The 23,649-nt window shown below is 40.4% G+C and overlaps 1 protein-coding gene across 1 annotated transcript; it reads right to left on the bottom strand.

Annotated features, from left to right (window-relative positions):
• Positions 1-12,354: 12,354 nt before the first annotated feature.
• Positions 12,355-22,979, bottom strand: LOC121517532 (protein Wnt-7a). The gene is made up of 4 exons (XM_041799367.1): positions 22,658-22,979; positions 21,856-22,082; positions 19,302-19,573; positions 12,355-13,911 (listed from the first exon to the last, which is right to left on the bottom strand). Exons 1-4 carry the CDS (start codon positions 22,726-22,728, stop codon positions 13,429-13,431), a joined length of 1,053 nt encoding a protein of 350 aa, XP_041655301.1. The 5' UTR covers positions 22,729-22,979; the 3' UTR covers positions 12,355-13,428.
• Between the last annotated feature and the right edge of the window lie 670 nt (positions 22,980-23,649).

Here is a 23,649-nt window from a genome sequence, read left to right as displayed (position 1 = left end):
CAGTACATTTATAGAAGCCTATTTCCCAGTGTTGAGACAACAACAGGGTGTCAATTAAGAGGGAAAATCACTGATGTCAAATAGTCATTACGACACAAAGTCAAAATAATTAGATAAGTCGTGATCATGAGATAAATGGTGAAAATGAACAAGTAATGTCCTTACTGTGTGATAAAACATTTTTATAATGGGATAAAAAGGGCTTATTTTGACAAAGGAGTAGTTTTGTTGATGTAGGTCAAGTTTTGAGGTGAGGAGAAAAAGTATAATTAAAAAGTAAAATGTTTTATCTATAGATTTTGAAATCTAATTTTAACCTATGTCTTCAAATTTTATACATTTGAATTTTAGTCACATAAGAATGATGTGTTTCTTTTGATTATATTCTTACTATATTTCTATTTTATTATTTTCTTTTCTTACCATTATTATTACTCTAACTTTAAGTCTTTTTGTTACAGACTGGATGTTTTAGTCACATAATTTTAAAATAAAGCCCAAATAAACTGACATTAGTGACATTAGTGTCATAATACGATTTACTTTTTAATTTCAACTTTTGTGTCTTTGTGATTGTTTTCTTTAAAATGTAAGATTTTCATGAGATGAGGCTTTTTGTCATGAATGCTTTGCTTATCTGAAATTACCAATAGGAGTACAGCATTTATGCAAGCACTGCTTTCATACAGCCCAGTGGACCACTGCATACACCAACCACTGCTTTAAGGTATGACTGACCAATAGCAAGGCACCTAATAGAGGTGTCAATAGGAGGCATGCTTTCACACATCCAATTGGAGCAAGGCTTTCAAACAGTCAGCATAGCCATATAGCTAATAAGTGTACTGCTTTTATACAGTCAACAAAATACTGCTTTCATAAAGTCAACTGGAATGCATTTTTCATACAGCCACTAGAAGCGCAGCAATCACACAGCCAATAACAGCACTGTTTTCATACAGCCAATTGGAGTGCCGTTTTTTAAACAGCCCTTGTAGCACTGCTTTATTTAGCCAATAAGTCTGCTGTTATCATAGATTTTCAGAGCACTTCATTCACACAGCCAAGAGAAGGGCTGCTGCCTTACAGCCACTAGGAGTGCAGCATTTACATAGCCAGCAACAACACTGCTTTCATACAGCCAATAGGAATGCTGTATTCAAACAGCCAATAGTAGCACTGCTTTATATAGCCAAAAACACATTCATACAATCAACAGTAGTACTTCTTTCATAGGGGTAATGTGAGTGCATCATTCACACAGCCAATAGGAGGGCTGCTGCCATACAGCCAACTGGAGCATCTTTTTTCAGGTTGTAGGTTTTGGTTATCACCTGACCATGATGATTTGTCATATAATTGTCACTACTTGCGTTAAAAAAATCACTTTTGGGCTTTAAGATGACCTTGTGGTTTTTCTATGTGCCCAGTGTACAAGTGATTATAGTCATTGAGGTGTATGTCTGGGGCTCATCTCTGATAGCTGACTTGCCACTCTAGGAAGAAGATTGTTATATCTGTGACAATATGTTTTGACATAAGGCTGTACAGATTAATGTCTCCACGGCACAGTCAAAACTGTTAAAAACATCCTTTACATCCCAACTTAGAACAAAGCTCATACATATCTGGTGGAGCAGGCCACAGGTCTTTAAAGTGGATCTGAAGCTTGTTCACATACGTGGGGGGGAAAGTGGCGAATGGAAAAATAAGGGATGTATTTAGAGAAATGACCGGAGATACCACCTGTCACACGTCTCCTAAGAGGCCTTTACCGTGTTTACAGCCAACACCGGCTATTATTTACAGGGAGCCAGAGACATAAAACTTCATACAAGCTGTTCTTACACTTCATGACATCAGTGACATGAACTGTGCCGGTAATTAACCACATGTTTCATGACCCACGCACACACAAACTGTAATTGTGCAGAACAAGTCTTTTTTTGTTGTTGTTGTTGCTGCAATTTTCAAAGACTGTTCTGGGATATGCATTTCTATCCAGCAGCAATGAAAGATAACATGATTGAAAGGGTCTGTGGCACCAACTTCAAAACCCCCCTTTTGTCACCAGCATTGTGGGATAGATATCAAAAGAAGCAGTTTTCAGATATCTCTTTACCTCTTTTAGGTTGAAGGTGAGGGTGTTTCCACGTCTTGGCAGATCATGAGTGGAGAGAGCGAGAAGATTAATGATATAATAGCTCTGACCACACGGTTTAGTTATTTAAACTGGCAGCATCAGCTCAAATTGTTTCATAGCTTTTCTGCAACGATACATTTAAGGAGCGTGTCAGGACAGGTTGAACGATGCTTGAGGAGAGAATTCATTGCAACTCCCTCTGAACTGTTCAGCCAAGAGACGGCAGCTTTGGAAGCTATGACACCATCCGAAAAGTACACGCAGAATGTTTACTTCCCTGAGACATGTTTGTGCACATTTAGCTTGTTGACAGTGGAGAAATTAAAATGTAGAAACCCACAACATTGACTGATTAATTGATCTCTCAATGTGCAGATGGAAGAGATCATAGTTGGCTCTGGTTGTAGTTTTTTTAAGGGTTAAGAGAGGGATCTTAAGGCCAGATTATTACTTGTAATGAGACAATAATATGCCAGATTGTCTTTCATAAGGGCAGGGAAGGGCTGAAGAATCTGATCAGCAGTATTTCCTAAACGTCTCTAAGCTTTATGGGGTTGTAGTGAGTTTGGTGTTTTTGTTCAAAACATCCCGTGTCAGGACGCCTGAGACGTCGGAGGATTACTGTAAGCTTGGCTCAGGTGACGTCTTCTGCAAGAGAGGGAAGGAGAAGGAGGAGGGGGGAAGGAGGTATGAGGGTCCTCCATAGCCCTGCTCCAAACCTCTCCAAAAAAGCGAGGAAAAGTATAATATGGGGTGCTCGGATCATTTGAAGATACAACAGCAAACACCATCAAAGGAAGCGTTTAACATACTCACTCAAAGTTCTCATTACCCCATTTCTGAGATGCAATACTGCTACCATGATTACATATTTCCAAAGCTTTCAAAGGCAGGTTAAGCAGGCTGGTATGTTCTCTCAAATCAACCTAAATGGCTCCTTCGAAATCCCCCCAAAGAGCTCACCCAGCCTGTGTTCTTACCTTAATGCCGCTGACAATACCTCAGAGCTATTTGACCACTGTGTTTACCTGTAAAATCAGATAGGCCAATGGGAAGTCAGATAGACCACTGTGAGGGCCAAACAGTCGTGGATCTCTCTTGTGGGGAGTGGATATTGTTGGTTATCTTGGGCTCCCATCGGCGAGCGGTGGTTGTTAAGAGAGTGCATGAATGAGCTGCGAGCCCCGTACAGTATCTCTGGAATCACATAAAGACAACCCTTGTGCTCTGCAATTTAGTGTGCAGCGCTCAGGTGCTTGTGCATGTCTCAACCAGAGGAAAAAACAAAAGTATGACTGACATAATCATGTGTCAGAAGATTTATGGTCTGAGGGAGCTAAGGGGAGAGGGAAAAAAGAACTGGAGAGCACATTTTCTCGCTCCTCCTTTGGCTTTAAATTATTGTCTTTAGCACTGTCCACTTGTTTGAGTGAAATGTTGAAAGCTGTTGAAACAAACGCACTTATACAAAGAGATCTTTGTGTTAATAAGTGTCTGATTTTACAGCTCTTTTACCCTGAAATTGTGAGTCATTTCCTTCAACATTGGTGGTATATTTTTACTTGTCGCGGAGATCCATAAGATGCTTTGTTTCAGCCAAGGAAATGCCTCATTTTTTACAATTTCAGGAGGTTTAGGTCCATCAAATGAGCAGAAAATAAAGCTCCAGTGTCTGCTTTATATAAATGGAGTTTGAGGCTATAAATCTGATCACTGATGCAGCCAGTAGATCCAAAGATAAAACAGAAAGCAGGACAGATCTTGTTTAATTATGCATTGAGAGGCTCATTATGCGTGACGCCGAACGCTAACAGGGCTGCACGGATGGGCCGTCCTGATGTAGCAGGTCAGAGAAGCAGATAGAGAAGCTGTGGCAGGTCTCCAGCAAAAACAGCGAGGGAGCCAGACTAGCACCCATAAATCTGCAGCTACCATCAATTTCCAACTACTGCAGGTGACTGGTGTTTGTGTGTCTATGTGTGTGTGTTTTTAATAAACAAAACTCCAAAGGGTAACGCAACCCCACTTCAGAGCAACATGAATATTACACCCCCGAACATCTTGGCATGGGCCTGCTCCTGTTTATGGAGAAACAGAGCTAAGAGTATAATTAGCATCTCAGTGATCCTGCAGGGTGTCTGACTTATAAGCTGCCGTATCAAAGAAGGGGGTGTTTTGTGCTTGTGACTCAGATACCGCGGCCTCTGTGTGGTGGGGTTTTTGCACCTGACTGGAAAACACTGCAGGTGGATTATCTCCAACAGTAGCAAAACTAACAGCACTTTTGAGGGCATGTCATGATGTAGATCACAGCATCAAAAGTTCAAGGTCCAAATCCTCTTGCTTAATCCACGTTTGAAGCTCAAACTTTTGGTTTGCGTTGATTTTGGTAACTCCTGTGGAAACAAGCAGATACCGGGCTGATATGTAAATGGTGGGTTGTTGGACATTTAGATGAAGTTACCCAAAGTGATGTAATTTGCTTGTACAACATATTGCCGTTTTAGAAGTAGTGTGCAAATGATGGCTAGCATTCGCTATGTTAGCTTTTTTCTCCTATTAAACTGTTCAGTCAGATATAGTAACATTTGAATGAATAATAATAAATGAATAATAATGAATGATGAATAGTGAAGTTTGGCCTGTCAAGTTAATTACTTTTGATGTAAAAGGCTTAAAGTTTGCTATAAAAAATCTGTTAATTGTCATTCAGGTCTTTCCAACCCTAACCTTTGCTCCAACCCTAACTTGAATTGTACTCTGATTCTATTTAGATTTATTTTGGTGTGTTTTTTCATCCTTACAGTGGTAAGAAAGTCTGGCTGCAGACCACAGCTCTCACAGATTCCACCTCTTGCAGACTACTATTGTGAGGCGCCACTTCTGTCAGGATGGAAATTCACACAAAAATTTTCAAAATAAGATTTGATTAATCTTGCCGTTAGGATTAGGACAAGGGTTAAGGTGAGGGTTAAGGTCTTTATAAACTGGGTCTGTTATTTTCTGATGCATTTTTTACGGATCTGTATCTGAAAAAACGTCAGGCACTCAGACCTTGCACACTGGGCCTGATGCGTTTTTATTTGCCTTCACTGCGAACATTCGTAGAATGTGCCAAATTGTTTTGTACTGCAAGCCTGTGTCTCCTTTAAAATCCCGCTAGATCCATCATGACAGAGAGCTTCATACAGCACCTGCTCTTGCGTCATAGTGCTGATCCAAGTTGGAGAAACGGAGAGCAAATTTATAATTCAATCTCTGTTCTGACCTGTGAGAAGGTTCAACTTATGCCTTTATCTGTCTGCATCCAGGTACTCTTGACATAATACACAGACAAACTACGATGTCTGAAGTGAGGTTTCGGTGCAAGAGAGGGCGAGACCAAGCGAGGACGCAGTGGGCACTGTTTTTGAATCATTTAAATGACTTGAACTGATGCGTAATTTCGCAATAAAAGCCTGTTCCAAAAAAATTCAAAAAAATTCAGACGAAATAAACAGACCCAGTGTGCAAAGCCTTTAGGATACCAAAAGTCAAAAACCTGACCTGCAAAAGCTGACCTTGCAGGAGCTACGTTAGCCAAGTTAGCATTAGCTATGTTTGCTAAAGCTTGCATTGCTAAAGCTAATGTAGCTATACTGGCTAATGTAGAAATGTTAACTTCATAGCTAGCATAGCGATGTTATCTTTAACTAAAGCTAATGAAGCTAAAGCAAGCCAAAATGGGTTTAAAGCGGTCTGATAGATTACATCTCTGACCTATTTCTTCTATTCTATCTACAAAATATTGCTTAGTCTGTTATGGTTGCAATGTGGATGTAACTGCCAGACTTTGTTTATGAATAAAGTAGAATTCAAAAAACACAAAAAATTGGGCAATTCATCGCTTTGGATAACCAGCCCATCTCTGTGGTGGAGAATTTGAGTTTTTTGTGGTCTTCTTGCGCTTTTGCCTCCCCACACCATCACACTGCCACCACCAAAAGATGTTACTCTATCGGTGCAGCAATCAGCATAGTGTTCTCAGCATCTTCTCCACACTTGGAGCCTACGATCCAACTGGCAGAATCTGGACTCATTGCTGAACATAACGTTCCTCCACATGTTCAGGTTCCAGTGCACGTGTTGCCGACACCAGCACAAACGGGCCTGATGGTGAAGGGCAGTCATGGCAGGCCTCCATGCAGCCCTATGAGCCCGGAGATTGGCTGCACGCAGTCTGTTCCAGATTGTCTGGGCAGAGAGCCATCGGCCATACCATCCTGCAAGCCTTGCCTGCAAATCTGTAGAAGACAGCCTACCGTACCTAAGTGCTGACAGGGTGAGGAAACAGTTTTCTTGGGTCGCCCACTTCATGGCCTGTCTCTGACATCCCCAGTTATAAGGAAGTTGGCCTTCAGTTTGGAGATGGTACTAGGGTTTACTCCAAACAATGCAGTAACTTGGTTTTGAGAAACACCAGCTTGAAGTTGCCCTATCTCATGGGCCCTATCCAGATCGGTCAAACAAGGCATGCCGATTCTTTGAGCAGACACCTACTAACCACTGTAGCAGGGCCCATGCTCACAGGACGGCACCTGATTGGCAGCACCTGGGGGTACCAGAAGCTCAAAACAAGAGTCAATAGCAACAGCAAAATAAGCTGTTTGGTCTTGGCAGAGACTTTTCATGGGCACAACCCACATACTCAGCTCTGCTGCTCATCCCAAAAATGCATGTTCCTTACAAATGTGGCACCATTTTAAAGGATAATAAACAGGCTTTCCAACAGTATAAGATTTATTGCTAAGAAGCATTGTTACAACAAAGAAATAATCTACCAAACACAAATTTCCTTACTTTTTGTGCTAAGTTTAGTTGTTATTAAGTTTACTTCAGTTATACAGTTGAAACTCTAATCTAAGTAATTATGATTATCAGTTCAGGATGGGAGGCTGAAAATGTTGATCAATCCTAATAACATTAGTTTCAGCCAGTATTCTCACATAGTATTTTGTTTAAGCATTTATTATGCAACATAATATGTCTGGCATCAGGCTCCTACTTAATTACTCCTCAAACATTTTACATACAGAATTTGAGGAGTGATAAGATAACAGCTTAAACTCCCCAGTTGGAGCCAACAGGTGGATGCTGGGGTGGAGGTGGGTTGAAGGCGAGAGCACAGTGTTGATCCAGGCACAGCGATGCAGCAGAGGAACAGACCGGAAATCTTGCAGCTTAAATAGCTCTCTAGTTTAGGAGGGCGTGAGTCATGTGATTTGATTAAGATGTATGTCAGGTGTAAATGACTGTGCTCGAGATTACTGACAGAAATAACTTGCAGGCCTCGTTTCATTTAATATGATAGTTATTGTTTAACTTTTACATCTTAATAATGAAGAAACTACAAGCATTTGCATATTTGAAATCTCTGCTTAAAGGGCCTCTTGCTCTTCACTCTACCTCTCCACTACAACAAGAACCTAGGACACCTTTACCCCGTGACATAAATGTTAAAAACAGGGGTAAGGCTAAGTAATAAGGGCAAGGGGTGTACTAAGACTAAATCTTATGTAGCTATCAAATTTAACACATCTTTGGACTAAACAATGCATTTTATTTCTGCATCAATCTTCCCCAGCTGTCTTCAGTGTATATAAAAGGGCTCATTCTTGAGTGTGCTACCGATGTCATTAGGTCACATGGTGGAATCACTCTTTATTTCAGTCTGTTTCATAACCAGATTAAAACTCTTCATAGGAGCTTTAAAGGGCATCTTTTAATGTTAGGGCCCTGAATTGTCATTGAATCTACAGTAAGCCTTGTCATTTAAATGACACATTTCTAAAGTGAAAGTAAACTTTAAAAAGAGATCATTTGGTGTGTGTCAAAGAAACAAAACCCTAGCTGAGGTTTAACCAGAGCTTAAAATGGCTGCTTTTTCTTCTGTGAGTCTTTTGTATCAATATTATGAAAGCTCAAAGCCTATGTCAGACAGAGAGAAGCCTTTGTTATTATCCCCTTCACACCCTTTTCTCGTTATTCTGGGCAGATTATCACAGCCAGACACATGATATGGCTAATCTACTGTAAATTAAACCTGCTTTCTTATGTGATTCAGCGTTTCAAAGAGGAAGGAAGAAAAAGGGAGGGGTTTTACTGGGAAAATGTCCTTGTCAAAATGTTCTAAAATACGGCACAGGTGAAAACTTTACAGGCTACATTTGTCTGTCTCAGGAGATTATTGGGAGCAGGTTTTCCATCAACACCTCGAGCCTGTCTCCCCGCTGCACTTCCAGGCCGATGAGAGTGGAATCTGTAACGACTGTGGGCTTTAGCATCGTTAACATTTCCCTGACACACCGGCCAGCCTCTCTTGGAGACTGCTCTGCATTTTCTGTGCCGCGTCGCAGTTGTTGTAGCAACTAGTGGCCCAAGGAGTGAATGAAGCAGATGTGCGAGTCATCTATCACCTGACAGCTCCCACTCCCCCAACTGAGCAAGTCATCTCCGTGACAGTCTGCCCAGCCAGTCTCATCAATTACAGCAGTACCCTACCATTAGGAGCACAAACACTTTTCTCCTGTGACACATTCAACGGCTTCCCAGTCGGGAAGACGGGCCCTCAATTAAGCCTGAGTAACTTTCCCCTCTCAATGGACGTCTCTTTTTCTGCAGCGGAGTATTGAACTGAGGAAAAAGCAAACTGATTTATCTCCATGGAGACCCGATGATATGTGGGAACATTTATTCCTTTTTTATGACGTTACGATGGCCTCATGATGATGCTGAGGACAGCGTAGCCACCATTAAACAAGTTTTATCTTCATTGTAAAGCATACAGGATTGCCCTAATGGTTAACCAATTCCTATTATGTGCGATTAAGATGCTTTATGTCAGAAAAGTTAATAACTGCACTTCTACCAGCCATTGTGATGGCAATAGTTGGTTTCAAAACTGTGTATTTTTTTTTTTTTTTTTTAGTATCATTTTTTTTGTGATACTAAACATTTGTGAAACAAAATGGGTCGTTCTGAAGAGCTCAGTGACTTTAAGCTTGGTACCACAGTAAGACGGTTTGGGAAATGTCATCCCTGCTGGATATTCCACTGTCGACTGTAAGTGATATTAGAAAGTGGAAGCGTTTAGGAACAACAGCAACTCAACCACAAAGCAGAAGACCATATAAAATCACGGACAACTCACCAAAACTGTTGATAAGTGAAGAGTTCTGAACTTCCACTGACATTAATGTCAGCACAAAATCTGTGCAGTGGGAGGTTCATGGTATGGGTTTCTAAGGCCGGGAAGCTGCATGCAAGCCTCACATCACTAGTGCCAAGCATCAGACGGAAATGTGTGAAGCACACTGACACTGGACTTGTGGAGTAGTGGAAACATGTTCTGTGGAGTGACCAATCACACTTCTCTGTTTTGCAGTCAGACAGGCGAGTCTTGGTTTGGCAGATGCTGGTAGAACATTACCTTCCTGACTGCATTGTGCAGTGTAAAGTTTGGTGGGGTAGGAATCGTGGTATGGGGCTGTTTTTCCGGGTTTGGGCTAGGTTTAGGCAATCTTAACGCTTCAGCATACCAAGACATTTTGGACAATGCTATGCTTCCAACTTTGTGGCAACGGTTTGAGGAAGGCCCTTTTCCAACATGACTGTGCCCCAGTGCACAAAGCAAGGACTATAAAGACATGGTTTGATGATGGAAGAACATGACTCTCCTGCACAGGGTCCTGACCTCAACCACACTGAGAACCTTTGGGATGAACTGGAATGGAGAGAAGCCTTCTTGTCCAGCATCAGTGCCTGACCTAATAAATGCTTTACAGAATGAAGGGGCACAAATTCCCAATCTTGTGGAAAGCCTTACAAGAAGAGTAGAAGCTTGTAGCAGCAAAACTCCACATTAAAGTACTTGTATTTGACAACAATCTCATTACAGTTTCTGCTGGTGTAATGGTCAGGCCGCCAAATGCTTTTGTCCATTTATTGTAGCTGTTCCAATATGGCAACACCCATGGACTTCAAAACTGTGCCTCAGGAACCAATGAGTGACACTACTGAAACTCCGTCCATGTTATTTATGGCCTCTTACAGGGACCAGAATGGACCATGCTACTTGAAATAATCTATTTGCCACAATGTCTCAGAGTAAAGACCGACAGCAGGACTGACTCCTATGCACCGGACAAGCTAACAAGCCAGGTATAGTAAACTGTCTACATGTCAATTTAATAATTCAACAGTTTTAATGACTAAAAACAGCTAAAGGAAAGTTTTTTGGCAGCCGAAAATAGCAAGTTACTCCCATTAACCACCCAGAAAGATTTTAGAGGGAAAATTCCACCAGCATTGTAGTGAAGTTAAGTGATATCACTGTGTTGATATCCAGCATATGGCCAACAGTGAGCACCTGTCTCTTAAAGTGACTATGGCCCATAACTTCCAGACATAATAAAGATGGATTATATTTGAAAACTACACTTATAGAGAATCTAAAGACCAATACATTTTTGTTTCAGCTGAGCCAGACAGTAAAAGTGTTTCTTTCTGGTGTAAAACTAAGCATCATAATACCAAGCATCAACCTCAAGTGCACAGTGATGGCAAATCAAAAATGAAAAATGAATAAAAAATGCATTTCCTTGGTTGTCCACTTGAGGCTGGCTGCAAGACTCAAAGATTAACTCTTAGCTCAAATTAAAATGATCATTTTTACAGGGAAAAAAAAAGAAGTTTACAGCCTGGTACAACAGACAATGTTTGCCTGATGTTTATTGACTGATATTTAGGTTGAGATCTTATGTCCAATGGTAAACATTATTGTTGGACTTCAGAGCAGTTCTGCAGTAACTTAACAGTGATGTGGTGTTTTATACAATCTAGGCTAAACACTGGACTGAATGTAGGTGTTTTTGTTTGTTTGTTTGTTTGTTTGTTTGTTTGTTTGGGCAACATCAAGTGGGCATCTGCATTGTCCTTACTTTTTCAACACCAGAGGTCACAGCTTTACTGATACTCTCTCTCAAGTGAAAATTCCCTCTTCTACATCAATGATTAATTTTTCATTTGATAAAGTGTTGTGTTTTTAACCTGCATTTGAAGATATACCAAAAGAAACACTACATTTGTTCATTTTGAGGAAATTCTCAAACAGATCACATGTAGGCTGCCATTGTTGTGCAATGCATTCTGGGGAGAGATCTCAAATGGTTCCATTGTTCTCTCTGATTGCACTCTCATTAATCTGTAGGACAGTAATTTCTTCCTTATAGCTCGAGAGGGGTCTGGCTGCAGACTGTAGATCTCACACCCCTCCTCTTGCAGACCATTACCGTGAGACCCACATTCGTCTAAGTGGAAATAGAAGCTAACAATATCAAAATAAAACCGGATTGAAAAAATTGGAAATAAAGGGTCAAAGTCAGGATACCAAAAGTTGGAAGTTAAAAACCTGACCTGATAAAATGGAATAACGCCAAGTAGACAGTCTGCTTACAGGTAAAAATCTCATCCTTCTGCTAAGCAACATAGGTAACAGGGCTACGTAGCTAGCGTAGCTAAAGCTTAAGCCCACGAAGGTCACGGATATCTATACCTTCGAAGCTGATGTTAGCTATGAAAGCTATATGGCCATGTTTACGTAGCTTATGTTATCTACAAAGCTTACATAGCAATGTTAGCTTGAACTATGTTTGCTAAAGTTCACTTTGCTAAAACAAGCTTAGCTACATTGGTATACTTAATAACATGAAATATGTGGCGAGAGATGAAATGTTAGCTTTTAGCTGCAGCTTACAAAGCTAAAGTAAGTTTGAGTGTCTACTTCTAAATTGGGTCCATATACTATAATCCCCCTCACCACCACCACCCGGTTATACCTCGAACTCCATAGGGAGAACAATGCAACCATTTGACATAACTTCCCAGAATGCATTGCACAATGACATCCTACATGTGAATCTAGTTCTTCAAATTTTCCTCAAACTGTAGAAATATAGTGTTTCTTTGTTCATCATATAAAAGACACTGGATGTTAACCCTAATGAAGTTAACGTGCAGTATTCCTTTAAAATAGTCATTTACACCTTATTTCATGTATTTTTATCTGTTTCTAGTGTATCTGTGCTTCTCCATTCTTCTTCAGCCATGATCCAAGTGAGACATGATATATAATGAAACAATAAAGCAAATCAAGATTTTTAGTGTTATTCTGTTCCTGTATTCCATCAGTAGTAGTCATGAAACGCAGTAAACACAGATGTTTGAACACAGACACATATAAACAATTCCTATCACTTACAATATACATCTATGGCAGTGACAGCAGGGGCCAACTTACATATATCAGCTTTTCTTGTTCACAGGGGTTTAAAAACAGGTGTCAGGGTCAGAACTTGACAATGAGTATGCAAAAGATATAAATAAGACATTCATATAAAAATAGGCTTTTACAAAATATACTCTATTCACCAATATTTACCAAAAGTGGAAAATGTGCCCATGTTTTTGATCTGTGAATACGACCTGTTAAGCTAAATCGGCCTGAAGTCAGCAATGCCATTGAAGGCAGTCAGCAGAGCGTACAGCATTCGACCTCAACAATTCTGGAGACTAGCAGCAAACAGAGGGAAGACAAACTCAGGAGAGGGTCAGGAGGTCAGTGTGAGTAGCCTACAGCAGTTTCATCTGGAGCAACATTATTCTAAAACCACGAGGCAGATTCAAATCCAGTGATAACTGTGGATACATTTAACCAACTAAAACCTCCCAACACTAAGTTACTTTTGATCCTTAACGGACAAAATCAGTAGTTCTTAAAGAATAAATTAATATTAATTATTTTCATTCTCTAAATACAGTGTGTTAAATATTCCAAATGGCCGTGTCATGTCATCTGTGCACAGAGCCAGAAGTACAGCAGCGTGTCCTGCCCAGCAATCACATCCACCATAATTCATCTGCACTGGCAGCATCTGTTTTCTCAACATGTCCATGTAGCATAAAGTCTCCATATTCGCTTCAGTCCAACACTCCAGGAGGCAGTTTTCCCTTTAGTCACTTTGTCAGCTTTGCATCCCAAAGAACACAACTGTCCATGAAGAGCTTTGTGTGCAAAATAAAGAATCATGACGCCCCATCTTCAGCTTAGTGTACACACAGTACAGTAGTTCCTCAATGTGGATGTAAAAGACTGTATAGCAGCCTTCCTGTGGAGTCCAGCTGTTCCAGTTTGTCCATGAAAACAGACATGAACCTCTCAGACATCACACACTGTCCAATAAATATCCTCATTTGCATGTGTACACCTCTGTCCTCTCACTGCACGTGTTGCACTTCACGTAGCAGCACCACAGGAACTTACAGTTGCACTGCCACACGCGAGAGTACTGGTGTGTGTTGTATCCTCGACCGCAGCACATCAGGTCACAGCCACTGATGTGTTGCATCATAGTCTTGTTACACACCCTGCCCTGCGTCCCCAGACTCCCCGTCACAGGGTCCACCTCGCAGTAGTTGGGCGACTTGTCAATGTACACCAGGTCTGTATCCATGGGCTTCCGGTACGAGTAAGGCTTCTTGATCTTGAGGAATTTGGGGCGCTTGTTGCGGCTGGCTTTGACTGGTTCCACGTGCACAGCTTGGGCATACTTCTCCTTGAGAATGTAGCCGAGCTCGCGGAACTTGGGAAGTGTAGTCCAGCAGGTTTTGGTGGTGCAGGAGCCCGAGACGCCATGACACTTGCATTCCAGCCTCATGTTCTTCTCCAAAACCTAGATGCACAAAAACAACTCAGTGAGTCAGTCATGACCAGCAACTACAAAATAATCAAAATACAATCTGTTCATAATGACGGCATTATTAGAGGAAAGAAACCAATTTTATTGCAAAACTCAATTATTGGCAGGTGTATTTGTCTAATTTCTAGTTAGAAATATCTCACTACAAATATAATAAGCCACACTCCCCTCACAAGTCCAGATAAAAGTCTAATTTCGAGTTGGACTGTCAGCTCTAATGCATTAATTGTGATTAATTATGGTCAAAATTAGTCAATTATTTTAATTTAATGAATAATTGATCACATGCTTTATTGTCACTCCAAATACACTTATGCTAAGCCACTCCAACATCTCAATTCAGCAACAGTAATGTTATTTAATGTGGCTCCCATTTCCTTTGCAATCCATAGAAAGTTCCCATACCTGGGTTAAGGGTTAAGTTCATGTAATAATCTTTGACTTACCCAATTTTTTTTTTTTTTTAGATCAAAATAAAAGCAGGTATGTATTAAAACAGGAAGTCAGCTACCTTTAGTTTAAGACAGTTCACAAATCCAAAATGAAACAAAAAAGTCTTAAAGTCCCTGTAAAGGGATAAAAAATATATATATTTTGGCAGGTTTGTTGTATAACATGCAGCTGTGTTATGAACCACCAGGCCAAATTTCAGTCATGAAAAAATCTCTAAGTTTATAAAATTAAGCTTCAAAATCATGAAGAATAAGGCAGTAAAATCTGCTCTGGGGTGGTGTGGGCGTGTCTGTTAAATGAGCGAAAGCCCCACCCACTCATGAGAAATACGATCCTCTCAAACTGAAAAAAAAAAAAAAAAATGCTACATCCAGGACTAAAGACTTAAAACACATCATCAGCAGGTAAGATGTTTGCATCTGGTTCAAGTAAAAAATAGAGAAATTCTCCAGCAAAGCCTGCCCCCTGACCTTACAGTGACCTATGGCCAGAGTGCAGCTGCCTGGCTCTGTGCCAGAGCAGAGAGACAGAGGTTATTGATTAAATTTACTGTTTTCTGGCACAAATCTCTCTGTTATGATACTTTCAATGGCCTGTAGCCCCTTTGGCTGATAGATCTGGGAAATTTACCTCAAAATGAACACAAGCATAGCATGTAGCTAGCTGTTAACTTTCAATGAAGACAGCTGACAATAAACTCGACTGATATGAACCGCTCTGTGATTTTATATCATTCTAGCCTTAAGGGGGTGGGGTGATCCCCATAAGGACCAGTGCCATGGTGGGTCCCTGTATTTGCCCTGCCCAAATAAAGTCAAGGAAAGAGGTGAACAACTTTCTAACGATCTAAATCCTAAATTCAGTCAAACATAGATCTCAGTGTTTTCATGTTTACAGCAACGTTATTCCAACATATCTAGTGTTTTAAGACACAAATTTAGGATTTCACTTTACAGAGACTTCAAATGCAAAAATGTGGAATTTCAAAATGCGAGATTCACTGTGAATAAATTTCTAATTGTTGAACAGCCCCAATTCCAAGATATAAGAGCCAAATAAATAAGGCATTAATTGATATTTTGCGAAAGACTGCATTACTGGTAGATTTAAGATAATAGCAACAAAACAATCAGAAGGGTTAGAGTGGGATTAATCAGCATACATTTATTGACCACATTTTTCACCCGTGATAAATTAATCAAAATTAATGACACATTTTGACAGCATTAATAATAACATATTTAAAATAGGATGTTCATCTTGACTTTTCATTTAAATGGGGGTTTATACTAAGTGTAATGGATTTTTTTTTTACTATAAATTAGAAAATAAACTCGTTAAGAAGCAAATTTCTGGAGTGTATAATGTAGTTTACAAAAATCATGATGCCACTTTGTTGATTCATTTTTATAAAATATTTCAAACTTTATAAACTAAACCGGCAAATCGAATGTCATTGATCTCTGACAGTTTGTTTTATTTTGAAATGTTTCAATCCAGCTCTTGCACTTCAAAGCAAACTAAATGTTACTTAATAGCAATATAATATAATTATATAATAAATATAATAGTATATAATATGTATGATAATAATAATATATCATTAAGAATAAATAAATAAATAAATATAATATATTATTAATATATTATAATAGTATATAATATAGTATATAATTATATACAACAATGTAACTGACCAATAAACTACAGCTAGGGATTAAATACAGCCCCACCGCAGAGAAGTGTGATACCAGACACACAGAAGCCAAAATAATGTATCAGGTTTCAGCCTCTGTGTGTGTACTCACCACACACAACACACAAATGTCAAGAGTGACTGTACAAGGCGCCGAGTGACTAGGATTACTGCTAAACCCTAAACTGATGACAATGAGAAGTGCCATTGACTCAAACTGGAATTTTCTCTTGTAACAAGGTCAATTGCGATTTCCTTTTACTAAAATGCCATGAGTTTGGTAGCCAAATAGTCCCTTTTGACAACATATTCATGCCTCCAAGTTCTTGGCAAGTTGGCTAAAACACTAAAACCTCAAAACAGACGTGTGAACAACAACCTGAAAGAGAAAGAAAAACAACTTTTCCCTGAGCAAACCACTTCATAAAACCCTTGGCTTCAGCTCCCTAATCCATCAGTTTTTCTGTGACCAACACTTGTGACAGCCTTTGTGTGGACGTCTCCGATCACGGAGCTCCTGCTCAGTGTCACTGCGTTTGATTAGCATAAATAAAGGAGAGGAGGGGGCTAGTGATCAAAACAGAGAGGCCTTTTATTGGCAGGAAGAAGAGACAAAAACAAAAAACATTGCTAGGTCTGAATCCATTAAGGCAGTCTTTTCCCTAGGAAGCAATTTAGCTGTCCAGATAAGCCAGGTTGGATTCATGGTCCTTAAACGCATGTAAAAATGATCTACCGGGTTCAATTGTATGTGAGGAGGCGTTTTAGAGTTAGGATGGATGTGTTGGCTATATGAATCAGGGTGCTTTGGCACAGTGAGCCAAAGAAAGAGAGAGAGAGGATAGGAGTTAACTTGGGCAAAGCTGCTTCTTTATTCTTCACTAACTCCAACCTCACTTTAGCTGTTTGGCACATCACTCCGCTCAATCTCTGACCTCCAGACTCACTGGAGTCTCTTTGTCCATCTGCAGGGTTCTGCAGCCGTGCATGCAGAAAAGCCTTTAAATGAACAGCTCAATGCATCATGGAAAACATCCACCTTTATGTTGTATTCAGACACTGTTGTCAAGTTAACTTTTACTAAAATGAAAGTGCTGAACTTTGGCTTAAAGCCACTTTGAGAAACCTCTGGTTTGTGTTGAATTTGGCAACCCCTGAGGTCAAAGTGATCTTTGCTGGACAAAAAATCTCATCATGCTTTCTTTTTGAGCAGGCAAATTAATTACCAAAGAGATTTTTTAATGAAATTTTTTTTAAAAGTTGTTCAGTTGAACACTTTGGCTGATACCTAGTCTGCAACATGGTTTAGGATATTAAGGAACTATATGGAGATAGGCGATCTTTGTATTGATAATCTGAGCTGCTTTTGGAGGTTATAAAGAGGTGTTCACATTAATTTCACTATGTTCTAAAATGAACTAAACTCCTCATGGGAGCTTTAAAAACCTAAATAGTAGACATACATCATTATTTAAGTACTGTCTAGCCAAATACACTGCTTAATATGAATTTTTAATAGATGAATATCTACCTGGCCTTCAAAAAACGTTCAGCAAAGGTTTCTGTGTGGAACTGCGCTGTCCTAAAACACAAACCTTGTGCTGTCACACCTTCCCTGTCAAAGACTGTGAGCATTTGTTGATGAATACAAGAAAATGTAACAGGCCAAAGAACCATATGCATCGATAATATCATCAGATGGTCTGGTTCAATAAAACAATCTGTACCAGAGGCGGACTAACTGGCTTCTGATCAGCTGAAGGCCAGTGTGTGAACTAGTCCCTTAAAGCTGTGTGTACTTCTCACAACAGATCAGCAGTCAGTTGCCAAAGTTACATAGTGCTAAAAGCAGCCAACCATGGCACTCTGTGGATATGAATAAAAGTCATTACTCCTGTTAATAGTTTCTGTATTTTTAGATTGACATTAAAACTACTATTTTAGGTGAGAATCTAAGCTGTTGCTCAAGGCTGGATCAGGCTTAACACAAATTTAGCCAGATTTTGGCCTGACTGCATCATCACAACCCGTTCTTAAACGTTAGGCCCCAGTATGAATTTTGGTAAAGACAAACACCCTTGTGGTGTGACATCAACAATAATGCGTCCAATAGTCCCCATGACCATGACAGGACAAGACAAAGCATGTCAGAATTTTGAAAAAGTTTGACACCCTGATCTGACATCTGCAACATGTACCCTGAGGCCTACCTCAGGGTAACATTATTCCCCATCTTTGTATCATTTATGAAAGCGGCATTAAACAATTCCCATTAAACATCTAGCTAATCTTCTTTCCTCCAAAGGACCTCATGCTTACATGCTGTGATGCTAGCATGGCTAGGCTAACTGGGCTAATTTTATTAACAAGTTTTATTTGAAGAATAGCCCATCTATATTATCCTTTTCTTGACGAACACTTGATGAACAGAGGCACATTTAGCTGGTGTCTGGCCAAAACTTCATATCTCCATATCTTTTATCTTACTTTATCTTACTTCAGCTAAGACAGCTGGAATCATACATGCCACTTCATTGTCAATATGGTTGACTCTTCTTGACCTGCCAACAAGATGACCAATGAAGTCATTGGCATTTTCTGTGAGGTTACAGCCCATATAGAGAGGCTTATAGTCCATGAAATAGGTAGCTCAGGCTCAAGCCTAACAGGTAGCTCTAGACCAACATGACATTCCTCATTCTCTCTCCCCAGTTTCCTGCTCTAGCCACCGTCCTATCAAATTCAGGCATTTAATACCAACAACACATTTACAAAATGCAAACAAAAACCATTACCATAAGAGTACATGCTGATGTTGTACTTGTACAAGCACATTACGTCTGATGCAGGTTTTAAAAAGTTGGGTGGGGTTGTCATAAAGGTAACTGTATACTGTCCCAATGGTGCAGAGCATGGAGGGACAGGGCTAATGCCTTTTGTACAGTGTCAATCTGTTTTCAGTGCAGAGATCTGGGCTGTAATCAAACCCTACCACTTAGTCTGCTCTTCCTCTGAAAGAAACCCTTTATTCTGCTGCTTGTTCAGTCTTGGCACTAATGCCCACATCTTTGGCAAGGTGCACCATCGCCACATCATGCCAGAGACAGAGGAGCTAGCTTTGGACAAGTTAACTATCAAATTAAGGCTTCATCTTATTCTAAAAAAAACTTTGGACACTTGGAGATATTATTAGGAACTGTGCCTGATCGCTTACCTTGCGTCCCACCTCATTATTATGAAGGTTCATGAGAGTCCTTGCATTCTGTTTGACCTCCCGAGCATCGATAAATACTTTGGAGAATCCCAGGCCGTAGCTGATGTCTGCTGAGCAGCCTCCCCACTTCCAGCCCTGATCTTTGCTGTAGAACCCCTGCTTCTCTTTGTCACAGCTACAGTCACTCAGGTTTCCCTGCGTACATGCTGCTGTGATGGCGTGGGCAACCCCTGCTGCGATGATGGCGTAGGTGAACGCAGCTTCTTTACTGCCTGGGAGAAGGGGCAGAAAAAAAAGATTGATAAGGTTTAGTGAGATGTTTAGAAATATCATGATCTTTCAAATAGGAAAGGAAGATTGATCATTAACAGTATGCTTGGATCACAGTCTTTGACGCATCGCTCAAGGGCTGCAGTGTTTTGAAACTTGACCTGGAAACTGTCCTGCCCGTGAACCAAAATGGCCGCTGTCGGTATAGTCAACAAAGAAGCATGAATAAGAGGGTTGTCGTCAAGGAGGGGGGTATTGATCTGCTCGGAAACTGTCACATTCTGTGTAAACTCATATGGCAATGACATCACAGTCTTCATCCTCTTCAGAGTGCAGCTAACAAATCATTTACACACACGGAAAAATCGACCGATAACTAAAGGTTAATCCGGCAGGACTCTTAATGCACAATCCTGAGTTTAAGCTCTAATAGGTGCAAAGAGAAAGTCTCATTCAGAGCTTCAAACAACAGAAAAGAAGCAGCAGCTTTTTTCCCTTTAAAGCAGCTCACAAAGCATATCCGTAAACATGATGAGCAAGCAGCATGATTTTAATTTTCAGATCTGTGGTTCATGTTCCTACAAACAGGAAACACCCTCTTATTCCATCCATCATATCTATGTGTAAATAAACTTCTTGTCTGTGTTTGTTCAAAACAAACATGACACCGTGTTTGTGCTTCCTCCTGCCTCTTGGTTCACCATGTGAGGCTGCCATGTTTTTTGATAAACATCTTGGATGCATGCCCATTGCCATTGAAGAAAAAAAAACTCATATTGAGGCATCAATTATGTGGACGTTTTTATAGACTTGATGGGCTCCGAGCCAAAAAAGAAGGTGTGTCGGAGCAGGCAGCCAGTTCTGACTGCACCGTTGTTAATTTTTCCCCTGCAGATGTGAGTGCACGGGTTCAACACAAGAAGAGATGGAATGAATTCTTCATAAGCTTGTAATGAGAAGTGGAAGATATTAAAGGAGACTGGGCTCAATCTTCACAGAAGGCTGAACTAGAAGTGCCTGTTTGCTGTATAGTCTCATGCATGAGCCTCATGTAAACACAGCTAAGGCCTAAAATGGCTCCGGACTCATGCACCTTGCATCAGCCACAAGCATCACGTCAGCCGTCTGGTCATTCTTCCTTTGCTTTAGGAACAATCGCAAGCATGGCTCCCCTCAGCCAGGGCATCAACAATAGCATTCATTTACAACCAACGGCCTCCTGCGCTAATCTGATCGGTGAAACCAATCTATTAGGTATGGCTGTCCAAGCTGTAGACTTCAACTCCTGCCTTAGAGACACAAAGCGAGACTTTTGATGAGCTAAACCCACTTATCCATAAAGCACTGTTCTCATTTCAGCGTGGAGACGGTTTCTAAGAGAAGCCGGCTGAGAACAGCTGGCCTCTGGCACATTATGTGGAAGAGATTTTTTTTTTTTATGTTTGAATTGAATACAATTTTAAATGAGACTATCTTTGTGCATTATCAGACAAATCTTATCCTTTGTTAAAGGCCTTCCTGGTATTGATATCCAACACTGTAGAATATTCATTCAGGGTGGACAGCCTTAATTTCAGCATCCACTGAAGTTCATCCCCTCCTCAGAGAAAGCTATTGTCTCAGCACTTGGATCATCGATTTAAACCAATTAGTTTCTCTAATTTAGTACTTTCAGGCCTTGTTTTCCTCTTGGCTTTGGCCCACGCTGTAACTTATACCCGTGGTAAGAGCTACGTCCTTACAGTGGGAGCCACAGCACCCATCACTAGACAGGATAAAGACCAGTGAAAATGTGTCTCCTGAGACTCAGCCGGCCTGAAAGAAAAGGTTGCAAACATTCACAAGAGCTTTGTTACTGTGCTGCCTTTTATACATGCTCAGGAGAAAAAAGGCTGCTTCAATGAGAAGTCTGGAGCAAAACTACGCCTGAGGTAAATGACACTGCTGGCACCTTATGGGATGCTCCTTGTACTATGAATACAGGACAGATAATTACACTTTTGTTGGTCTGGTGTTGTTTGGAAACTGATTCATATCAACGTTATAACTTCATAAAGAGGATTCCTTTTCTGTATATAAGTGAGCGTCTTAATGTGTTTTACTTATGCATTTATCTCAAGGAATTTAACAAGTTAAGACAAATCAGAAAGAGCCATGTAACATCTGTGCGTATTTTACGCATTACGCACAACAAATACACATGACGCAATTGATCGTCTGTGTTCACTGCCGGGAAATAAAACCGTATTAACTTGTAAACAAACGTTAACAGACAGCAACATACCCACTTTCAACTCTTTTCCGAAGACTGTCCTCTCCCCCAGCGCGGAGCAGTTCCAGCGGCCGTTTCTGAACTGAAACTGACACTCGTTGATGCCCATTTGGGCTCCCTCTCCGATGACGATAATGGCATCGGGGCGACTCTGGCAGATAATCCGCTGTCTGGGGGCCAAACCGGGGATCTTGTTACAGATTATGCTCGCACCTAGGGCCACCACGGAGGAGAAGCCACTGTGGATGGAAGACAGGGACGACTGAGAAAAGTAGCCATAAGCGATTAAAATATTTTGCTTATTGAGTTAGTGGGGCTTTATTTTTTAATTCATCACCTTTAAAACTTAACATAGATTTTTTTATTTCTTAAAAAGAGCGTCATAGCTGAGGGAAACGTGTAATTTTACAGAAAATACTACATTTTACGCGTAAAAGTTATAATCCATACCTTGTTTTTTCAACTTAAAACTGGATTTTGTTAAGTCTTGCTGACATCAACTAACTTATTCTATAGGCAAGGGACAAATCAACGCTTTAAAATCTTAAATTATTTTGCCACTAATACATTTCACCATCCCTTTGAGATAGAAAAAATGTGTTTAAGACGCATGTTGCCATTAGTGTGGCTCATTTATTTGTCATTATTTATCCAACATCTGATTTGCAGTAAATATGAGATACAATTAAACATTTTAAAAGATCCACATCAGATAAAAGTCTCATCGTCAGCCGCCTGTCAGCCTGTTAAAGTTGAAGTGTGCTTCAGAGAAACCTACTGCAAACTCATGAGAAGTCAAACAAACGCAGCTCACCCAATTTTCAAATAAACAATTCCCAAACAAAGTAAAACTCTTAAAATCCAGCGTCTCGTTCTCCGACTCATTGCGGCCCGACTCTTAGTTTCATGCACCGATCCGTGGAGCTGTTTAACTCGCTTATTCTCCGATCGATCACAGCACAGGTAACTCCAAAGGAAACTCCAAAATAGTACAATCACAGGAACTTTTTTTTTTTTACACTATTTGCCGGCTATGGTATCATCCAAACTCCCTTTACGTGGCCCCCTTCCGCTGGGCCCTGTTGTCATTGCGAGGGTGTCACAGGTAACCCTTGGGGTGAACAAGTGCGGTTATCTCTTTCTCACAGTTCCTCTGCTACCCGCAGGTCCTGGCTATATATCTGGCTCATCCATCTGGGGCGTGTTCACAGGATGGGGCCCTGCTGAAGAATCCCGCCAGGGCTGAATCTCAACACACACGCATATAGACACACACTCCTGTGCTTTGGATTCACCTTGACTGATTGGAAAAGCTTTTATTTGGTTGTTAAGTGGGTCAAGGCGCGGAGTAACGTCTCCATTGGCTTATTTTGATGCGAATATTTCCGGTTTTTGCTTCTCTTATATTATTCTCAACATTTTTGCCACTTAAAACGCATTAGGCTAAACAGCATTTTAAAAAAAACAATCACAAAAAAAGATTAATGTATTTTGTTTCGATATATGACGCCATCAAATCAAATCCACACTGAATTATTCTTTCTCTAGTCTTACATTAAAGACATGATTAAGTCACCTGTTTGAGAGACATGATACTTGCATTAAAAACTAAGTTTTCTTATTCTATTAGAACTAGCAATACTCGACAGGTGTTATTTAATTATCTCTTAAAGTTAAAAGCATGTGATGGAGCTAGCTACATAAAGTGCGCCTCTGCCCCGGATAAACCTCCTACCTTTTACAATGGCGACATCTGGTGGCGAAGTAAAGGCATTACAAGTCCAAACGGTACACAAACTATCCAGT

Source organism: Cheilinus undulatus, linkage group 11 (genome assembly GCF_018320785.1).
Source record: "Cheilinus undulatus linkage group 11, ASM1832078v1, whole genome shotgun sequence".
NCBI classification, from domain to species: Eukaryota; Metazoa; Chordata; class Actinopteri; order Labriformes; family Labridae; genus Cheilinus; species Cheilinus undulatus.
This window is presented reverse-complemented; position numbering and strand designations above follow the sequence as displayed.